Raw genomic sequence first — 9,745 nt, 5'->3', positions numbered from 1 at the left:
GGGCGGCATGAATTACACCACCTTATCAAGAAAAGGTTGCCACTCAGCTCTTGCTAGTGGTTTTAGAACTAGTTGTAAACCCGAATACTTTATCGGAAATATTGTGATTTAACATTCCAGGTAATCTTGTACTCGCTCCTCCTCCACGAAAATTCCCCTGATCATGGTTGTAGTGGTCTTATTGTAATTCACATGCAAACCTGTAGCCTCCCAAAAAACCTCTAGAATCATCTTTATGGCAAATATCTCGTGCACCTCCGGCTAGAAGATCATCACAACGTCATCCGCGTAAATGAAAATTCTCTACAAGGGGGATATGCACGCTAGATCAAGCAAGATCTGATCACTCACAACCCTCTTCACAATTGTTGTCAGTACTTCCATTCCAACCACAAAAAGCAGAGGTAACGTGGGGTCGCCCTGCCTTAAGCTCCGCACACACTACTAGGATAAGCCTATTATTGGCGCACCAAAATCGGCTAACGCCGGCGCACAAGCGAAAAATTTGGTGCGCCGGTGGTAGTGAAAATACAGCCGGCCCACCTGGTGCACCGACGGTAACTTTATCAAAATTAAAAAAAAACAAGATCTAGATCTAGATCGAGATCTGTTCGTTGATGCGGAGATGCTCCACCGTGGCTGTAGTCCTGGTCGCCGCCTTTTTTATTATGAGGAATCTAGAAAGTCGGTAAAGGGCCGTAGGAATTGGAATTGAATGTAAAAAATTTCGTGCATACTTTTTAATATAAAAACTTTTCATCGGAGGTCGTATGCAACCAAAAAAAGCCGTTTTTCGAAACATGATGCCATTTTGCACAATATTTCAAAATTCATATTTCTTAATTTTCCAAAACACCAGAACACATATCACAGCTATCTCGAAGGATTTTATTTTTTCAAAACCAAAAAGGCGACGCCCGAGATGGAGGGGTACAGACGTGCACCACAGTTACCGCCGACGCACCGGTATAGAGGCGCGTTGGTGGTAACCTGGGCAACCCTTACCCCCAACGCACCAAATTTTTGGTACGCCGGTGTTATTTGGGCATCACCGGCGTCCCTAAATTTGTTGCGCTGGCGGTAATATAACACCGGCGCACCACTTTGTTTTTGGCACTCGGAGCCGATAAACCTTTTTCTAGTAGTGACATGCTGGATCCTAGACCCTAGCAGTCTAGCACTCCATTAACAGTAACCTTGGTATTTGCAGTATAGAGCAGCAGAGCCACCCATCTAAGAATAAGCTCGCAAAAACCCATACGCCTCAAAATCTCAAACAGAAACGCCCAGGACATGCAGTCCGTGACATGTCCAGTTTTCAGAAGCACGACAGTTTTCCTCCTTTGATGTATCTTCCTGGCAACTTGGTGAGGGCACACGAAATTATTGTGCAGACGTCTGTCTTTCACGAAAGCAGATTGGTTAGCACTGGTGATCTCTCCCTGTCTCCCTCTCAGACGGTTCGCCATTAGTTATCTCCGATCTTTGGTTGAATCTTGTTTCTTTGGGATCAACGTTATTTGCACACGGTTCAGTCTCGCAAATCCCCGTCTGTCTCCTACTCCTACCTTTAGCAGCCCTCCATGACATCAGCCTTGATTACTGGCCATGCCCGCTGATAAAACGCGCCGATAAAACCATCCGGCCCAAGCACACGGTCCCGCGGCGTGCCCTTGATTGTACTCCAGACCTCCTCCTCTGAGAACAGGACCTCCAGCTCCAGAATATGAGCAGCTTGGATCTCCAACGCAATTCACCACCTTTCAAAAACACACTGTCATGGCTGCGAAAAGCGGAAAGCTTCTCATGGGCGTCGCAAGCCAGCCACCATTAGACCATGACATGATCATGCGCCCTCACATGCAGGACATGGCACAGAGACAATACACAGAGTGAGTAGTACGTATTTCTTCAGTGTCAAAGCCAACTCGATCGTAATTAATGTGTACTTGCATTTTGTATATTGTGCAGTCCTGTATGTGTGTACAAATGGAAACAATACCACCACCACCACGTCAACACGATCTGTAGACTATAGTATATGCCAAGAAAAAAAAAGAGCTTGGGTGTCGGCCCGGTTTGTGCCGTGGGTGGACATATGCACGGCTGATCAGGCGGGCCGGATGCCGTGCTTGAGCGCGGCCTCCCAGACCACGTCGATGCGGTCGACATCGATGGCGCCCACCTCGTGGTGCTTGTACCCCTCGAGGAAGTGCACGACACCGCCGGCGTGGCAAGCGTGCACCACCCCGCGCTCCAGCGAGAACTCGCACGACCCGAGGCCCCTCGCGTCCTTGGGGAGGCGCATCGCGGCGAGCTTGCCGTAGGTGCAGTCCCGGCGGAACTCCATGATGGGGGGCACCACGAACTGGTGGAAGTGCGTGCCCGACGGTGCCCACCGCTGCTCCCGCGGCGAGAGCCACTTGCCGACGATCCACGTCTTGCACTGCGTCGCCGATCGGAACTTGGTCACCTGCACCAGGTACTGCTGGCACTCCTCCGGCGCCTCCTTCTGGATCTTCTGGAATCGCTCCGTCGACAGCGTCATCATCATGACGCGAATCCTCTTCTTGCATAGGTAGAGCGCGATGGCCCTGCCGAGCTTGGAGGTGGCGCCGGTCATGAAGACCTCGGTGGTGCCCTTGGGGATCTCGTTGAGGATGACCGCGGCCGTGAGGGTGTTGCCGTGGACGACGCGCACGCGGAGGTCCGGGTGCTTGTTGACGAACAGGGTGCCGCCGCCGTTGAGCGCCTCGTTCTTGTTAAGGGCCGCGAGGCTGACGACCTTGACGCCCATTTTGTCGGCTCTGAGAATGGCGAGCTCGATCTGGTCGTTGATGCCGTCCTTGGCGAAAGGCAGGAAGTACTGCATCAAATTAGAGACACCGATCGATCAGCAACAAAAAACACTTGGAAGAAGGTAGCTGCAGTGAGAGAGGATATAGTACGCACGTGGAACCCGTATCTTGGGACGGCCCATGTCTGGTGGAGCTTGCCGCGGAGATGGTAGTAGCAGATGACGAATGTCTTGGACCAGGCCCAGACCATGAACATGAAGAGGAGCGAGATGGGCCAGCACGGCAGGAGGAAGGCCCGCACGGCGAATGGCGTGGAGGCGAAGGATCGCATGACGAAGGGGACGTGCATGGACTGCATCACGTCCACCACATGCGCCAGGAACACGAAGTCCGGCACCTCGTCCACACCTGCATATCCATCGGTAAGAGCAAGAGCAATAACATAGATAGCTGCTGTCTACTCCCTCCGATCCTAAAAAACTGTCTAATGAACTGTTTTGCAAAAAACCCCTCAGATTTACTATTTCCTTAACCCGCACTCCATTCTGATCATGCTAGAGCGAGTGGAAAAAAAGGCTTAGCTGACCATGTCCACGCATGCATTGATCTCGCATTCTCCATTCCAGGACATGTCATCAATGCTGACTTTTGAAAGGGTTTAATTACAAAATTTAATTACATTAGCAGTTGGACATTTATTTAGGATCGGAGGGAGTACTTTTTATTATATTCATGTTCTAGGTTTATTCAAGTCAATTAAAGTTTGATTAAAATATTTTTTTTACCAAATACATATAATTTAAAAATATATTTTACGATGACTCTAATATAATGAATTTTATATTATAAATGTTGATGTTTTTAGTAAATAATTGATCAAAACTTTCATAGTTTGACTTGAACTAAACACAAAACGCGAAGTAATTGTGATTGGAGGGAGTATATACTCATGCCATGTCACTTAAAGCCGTCATAAACAAAATCAGTACTGCCTCCATAACAGTTTATTAGGGTATTACGAACTTTGAATTTTTTTCACTAATTTAGTCAACAAAACATGAGATATATGCCACAAAAACTATAACATTCAATTCATATTGAAAAGAAGTTTCCAGTTGTATATTTTTGTGATATATATCTTATATTTTATTTATAAAATTGATGGTCAATTTTTTTCTCAAAATACATAATACCCTAATAAACCAATACGGAGAAAGAACAATAAACTAGCTAGTATTAGGTTGACTGTATAAAATATTTAAGTTTGAAATGCATGCAAGTGCATTTGGTGGCATGCAAGACACACATGATGAGAGGAGCTAGCTATAGATCGTGCAAGAGGCTACATGCGGAGTGTAACTCATCGATTTTGGTGCTATAGCTGGCTAGATGTGAAGAACCGGCTATATTTTGTCTTCCCATTTCTCTCTCATCGACATGTGATTTTGCTGATGTGGACTACTCCCTCCGTACTGGTTTATTGGGCTTATTTGAGCCAGCGTTGTTATCTAAGTAATCACTGATTGGGTGATCTTAATCGTTTAGAAACGATGCTAACCGTGTCTTTTGTATCGATCCATGCAGTAGTTAAGGTGAGAAGGGGAAAGACCAGTGTCAGGCCAACGTCCTAGCGGAAAATGAGCTGCTGTCTTATATGCTCTCTCCAAAATAAGTGCATGCATTGGATGGTTACTTTTGTTTTGCTTGCAAGGGATGCGGGATTACAGGAATTAATCACGTATTAAGTATCAAACTGAGCCTAATTTCTTGGTCTATTTCCAAATCCACAATAAGCCCAGTAAACCGGTATAGAGGGAGTAGCTTCTACTTCCTCCGTTCGAGATTATAAGGCCTAAGAGAATGTTTTAAATTATTAGGAGTTATATGCCATGTCCTATGTATTGTCAACTCTCCTCTACCAATGTATTTTAGTAGTATTTTTTTTCTCCCTCTTCTCCAATCTATTGGTGCATGCATTAATTAATGAGAAGAGGTATGAATTTTTTTGCTCTTGGGCCTTATAATCCCAAACGAAGCGATTATTTTTACATGCTCTGTTCATTAAGTCAAATTTAGAGTGGGTACGGTCAACGCTTCATTAATTGGGCAGTGGAGAGTGGAGACTGAAGCGATTAAACGGTTGGCACGACACGGCGGCAATCGTTGGCAAGCCTGCAGTAATGCTCGCTTCGCCTCAGTCTCTAGGATCTGTCAATCAGGTTCCGTTGCTTAACCGGCTCATGGTATTTATGGAGTTATTATATGGTCATGATTGCATAGCTATTTTTGTCCATACCTAATGTACGAAATTGAGTTGCACATGCGCGCGGTGTTGGCACTCAGGACGTACGACGCATGCGAGACGAGCTAACCGATTGTACAGCCATGCAAATATAACATAACACACGGGCGACGTGGACGTGGTCGCCAACTGCGAGCTGTACTGCTAGCGACGGCACATCGCACTCGCTCGGCGCCGCTAGCTAGGTGCAGAAAGCGTAGAGCTAGCCTCTTGCAAGTTGCAACGACGAGTTAGCTAGCTAGTTCGATCTACAGCCAACCGCTTGCAAGCGCTGAGCAGGGCCGGCCCACAGGCCGGGCAAACAGTGCGCCCGCACTGGGCCCCGCATAGCCAGGGGCCCCGGCCCAGCTAGTAGTTTCATTAGTAGTAGTTGAAGTTTCTGATTTTTTTAGTCCTCTAAATAAGATAAAGGCCCATATATTGATGTGCAGCCCACCGAGGGAAACCAGCACGTACGGGACAGGAGTTCCACTCCAGGAATCGATCGATTTTTTTGCTCGGTATCGTTCTTGATTTCTCCTTTGTCTGTGTTCTCTCGACGACTCCATCGCTCCAATAGCCCGACGAGACGACCCGTCTCCTCGACTCCTCCCTCAAATCAGGCCCTGCCCCAAATCCGATTTTGCGGCCATCCATTAAAAGAGGACAAAGACGCAGCTCAATGTCTCCATTATTCCCAAAACTTCGCCCTTCAATTCTCAACATTTCTATTTTCTCCAGATCAAACAGCCGTTTGCGACTTGATTTTAAAGAGGTAAAAAAATTCCGTCTGCCCTAACGTTGCTCTCAAGCCTCAATCCACTGTTAAATAGCTCCACTCTTGATTTGTTCTTCACTTCTTCAGATCAAGGCCTCAAACAGCCAAGATCCCTAGAGTCGGAGAGTGTTATCGTGTTGATTGGATTTGAGAGCAGATCTGTATGAGAAAAGACATAGAGTGCTCACTGAGAAATGGGGAGAATCGTGCAGTTCATGTCTTCCTGAAGGTGTGGTCAGTGGTCTTCTCGTTCATCCGAATCGAGCTCAGCCAGGTGCTTCCGTTCCCTCTCTTAACCTTTTTTAGGTAACTTGTATTTTTTATTGGTTGATATGTCTTCTATAGACGAGTTATCAGGTTGTGCAAAAAGGAATAAAAAAACATAGAGATGCCTTGTTAGAATCTCAAAGAGGAGTTATTCACAAGTTTATTAGAAATGGTAGTTTTTCATGGGAACCAGACTCTCTGCAATTAGTCTTAGTAATTGTTTGCACCGAGGCCCTTAAAATTAGAATAAAGACCCTTTTCTAACATTTTGCACCGGGGCCCTGAAAAAGTATGGGCCGGCCCTGGCGCTGAGAGCCCCTCGCGTCCAAGACTGCAATTAAGCAAGCCCGAGACGTGCCACCCGTCTCTTCAGTGAACACACTTGAGCCACGCAAACCCCACTAGCAGTAGCACTCTGCAGTTAAGGAGCTTCCCGTATTCGGACGAGCAACGCATGTAGCGGGCGCGAGTACAGCTAGCCGGTCCTCATTCGAGCTTATCCGCACGCAGCCGGTTGCGCGCGCCGCGCCGCGATGTCCGACGAAACGCACGACGCGTGGCCCCGCCATTTTTGCGCAAGCAGCAGCTTAGCTTACGGGCAGCGGCAACATGCATGGCGAAAACTTGAACCCGATCGACGACAGGCAGGTGGAAGAGTTAGTAGGTTTATTATACCTGCTCGGTTCTTCTCCTGCAGCTCCCATGACGCGGCGTCGAGCGTGCCGCCGAGGCGGTCGAAGAGCGGCATGAAGAGGCAGAAGTTGGATGCCTTCCCCGTGTGGTGGATGGTGTGGTACCTGCAGCCAGGCAGCTAGGTTACATACATACATACGACAGCGAAACATCAGCTACTTGATCGAAACTGGCGCAAAGACTAATGTTCGTCGTCGGGCAAGGGGACGTACGTCGGGGTGTAGATTATGTATCGGAGAAACGGCGCCGCCCGGAAGAGGCCGGCGGGAAAGAGCTCCACGTTGCAGCTGCCCATGGCCCTGAGGAAGTCGAAGGCGAACACGTAGACGAAGGCCAGCCCCGCCGATCCGACGCCCGCGGCGCATGCGCCGGCGAGCGGCAGCACGACGAGCGCGCCCAGGACGAGGTGCTCGAGCGGCGTGGCGAATCCGGCCGTGAACGGCGTGGGCACCCTCGAGGAGTGGTGGAGCGCGTGGTAGCGCGCGAAGAGGCGGCCGCCGTGGAAGGCGCGGTGCGACAAGTAGTAGAGGGGCTCGGTGAGCACCACGTGGAGGATGGCGGCGACGAGCAGGCCCCTGGGTTCCCATGCCGGGAGGTGCCGCAGCGACGGGATGGCGTAGAAGGCCGCGGAGGCAATTAGGATGTGCAGGATCAGGAAGTTGTCCCTGGAACACGAACAAACACAGTCCGGTGATGAATTTGTCAGGAAGTACAACCCTTTGGATCGCAAGTGGAGATCGCACGTACCAATCCCACTCCTTGTCGATCTGCTCGAAGTCGACGCCGTCGCGGACGATGCGGCGGCGGCGGGTGAGGAAGAGCATGTTGCTGTAGGAGCTCCACAGCTGGTAGGTGAGGGCGCGGAGGGTGAAGAGGGCCAGCAGGAGGAACAGCCAGTGGTCGGGGCTGCCGCGCTCCCACGCCCGCGATGCCACCGCCCTGCCCACCAGAGGCCCGTACAGCGCGTACTGCTCGATCGCACAGGAGACGATCGATCGGCGACGCATGCAGTCGTCAGTAACATTCAGAAAGAGAGACGAAAACGAAGAGGCAAGCAAAGCATTCAAAGCATTGCGTACCTTGAACATGCCAAGGTTCTCCCATGGCCAGGACGCCAGGAACGCGGCACCCATGCTCTCGTCGATCGTCAAGCTGGCCTCCACCGGCTGCTTCTGTTGCTACCTATCTCCGGTTCCTGAAGCTAAGACGATGGAGCCCGCCCGCGAAGAAGAAGGAAACCGGCGAGAGGCGTGAGACGAAACAACCAATTAAGGATATATGCACGGTACAGTTGCACCGCCCGTCTCTGCTCACAAGCTAGCGCCGCGTGCGGATGTTTATATGCACGAAACCTGCTTGGTTCGATGAGGCAAAGGAATTGTTCAGCCGGAAGAGTTAAGCCACCAGAATGGCAGTACCGGTCACCTCGCTCCACAGAGCTAGCGCATACGATCGACCAGCCCGGCGCTCCAACCACACGGAGTTAAGAGAGAATACAGAAAAAGGGAGCCCGGAAATTTAAGCGGATGGGGATGGATAATGTGTTATGGGAGCGACTTGCATCAGATGGATGGAGTACCACCTCATCTTCAAGCCTTCGTCTCAAAGCCTCCGCGCGCGCACGCGCGGCGGTGCAGCCGGAGCGTCATGTCGCGTGTGTGGTTGCAGCGGCGGTGATCTTCGGATCCGCGATTATCATATTGTAATGCTAGGTAAAAGACATACTCCCTCCGTTCTCTTTTAATTGACTCAGATTTAGCACAAAGTTATACTAAATCTGAGTCAATTAAAAAAGAACGGAGGGAGTATATAGCATGGATGAACAATTGTTCACCCAAATCAGCAATCCTTTTAACCTCTTCATCAAACTTGAAATACTCTTACTCTTGCCTTCGCCATTGCAAGCTTCATCTTTTCAAACATACTATACTAGTCACTTTGAAAGACAAGATTAGTAGTAATTTTTTTTTATAGATTTTTGTTTTATAATCTTGTTGTTGTTTTAATATAAACAAAGACAATAAGGTAAATAGCAACAAACGGAAATAAAAATATATGTGATTGGGAAGATAATGTCCAAGCACTTTACTCCCTGACAAGGGCGAGCCAAGTGATGAGTCCAAAAGGCGACATATTCTTTATTACATAAACATGTCTTGTGTATCTCATTACATGCTCTATCTATAGCATAAATGTATGATTACAAGTTATGATTCATTTTCATGAGAGATTTCCACAACTTGTAGCTATATTACTCACTTCGATCCATATTAATTGTCTCTAATATAGATTTATTTAGATGAATTTTAGTTATAGATACATTCAAACTAGCGACAATTACTATGAATCGGAGGTAGTACAATTTTATCCCTTTTCCTTGTCTTTGGTTTGTGTAGGTGTTCGTAACATTTATGAACAAAGAACGACGAAAGGAACCAAAGAGAAGCAATATGGAGGAGTTACATGCAGCATGACTTACTATTTCAAGGGTGGAATGGAGTCAATTTTTCCATCACAAGATAATAAAGATCCAATACCATGGTATTGCATCCCTCGTCCATACGAATCAAATGAGCCGAAGAATACCTCAATCGGATTTCATATGAAGCAATGATGCCCAAATTACTACAGAACTCCATGATTTTTAACAACCACCGGTACAGTCGTGATGACCGTGCCGTATGACCGTACGGACCTCCATCAGGACCATTTCGTCAAACCGAATAATATTTATGAAGGCCCGAAGTAGCAGCCCGTATTTATGACACGTAGCTGCTATCATTGGCACCATGCACAATATTGGTACATGAGTGGCAAATACTCACACACTAGTTCACACCGGACGAGAACATGCTACCACTAAGTGGGTACCATCTATACTCGGGTCGAGAACTCTATTTCAATAGCAAGCATCAGAGAGTTAGAGTA

At 48.2% G+C, this 9,745-nt stretch overlaps 1 protein-coding gene across 1 annotated transcript; it reads right to left on the bottom strand.

Moving 5' to 3' along the window:
• Positions 1 to 1,935: 1,935 nt before the first annotated feature.
• On the bottom strand, positions 1,936 to 8,246 carry LOC124652641 (very-long-chain aldehyde decarbonylase GL1-1-like). Its single transcript, XM_047191684.1, has 6 exons — positions 7,897 to 8,246; positions 7,565 to 7,785; positions 7,030 to 7,482; positions 6,800 to 6,921; positions 2,953 to 3,206; positions 1,936 to 2,866 (listed from the first exon to the last, which is right to left on the bottom strand). Exons 1-6 carry the CDS (start codon positions 7,948 to 7,950, stop codon positions 2,111 to 2,113), a joined length of 1,860 nt encoding a protein of 619 aa, XP_047047640.1. The 5' UTR covers positions 7,951 to 8,246; the 3' UTR covers positions 1,936 to 2,110.
• Positions 8,247 to 9,745: the final 1,499 nt, after the last annotated feature.

The sequence above is a fragment of the Lolium rigidum genome, chromosome 5 (assembly GCF_022539505.1).
Source record: "Lolium rigidum isolate FL_2022 chromosome 5, APGP_CSIRO_Lrig_0.1, whole genome shotgun sequence".
Taxonomy (NCBI): domain Eukaryota; kingdom Viridiplantae; phylum Streptophyta; class Magnoliopsida; order Poales; family Poaceae; genus Lolium; species Lolium rigidum.
Note: the sequence above shows the minus strand (reverse complement) of the source record. Positions and strands in the feature narration are given on the sequence as shown.

Coding starts and splice junctions, on each gene's coding strand:
- LOC124652641 (XM_047191684.1), bottom strand. CDS start 7,950: ATGGGTGCCGCGTTCCTGGCGTCCTGGCCATGGGAGAACCTTGGCATG. Junction 7,786..7,896: donor AGAACCTTGGCATGTTCAAG/GTACGCAATGCT, acceptor GCGATCGAGCAG/TACGCGCTGTACGGGCCTCT. Junction 7,483..7,564: donor ATCGACAAGGAGTGGGATTG/GTACGTGCGATC, acceptor TTCGTGTTCCAG/GGACAACTTCCTGATCCTGC.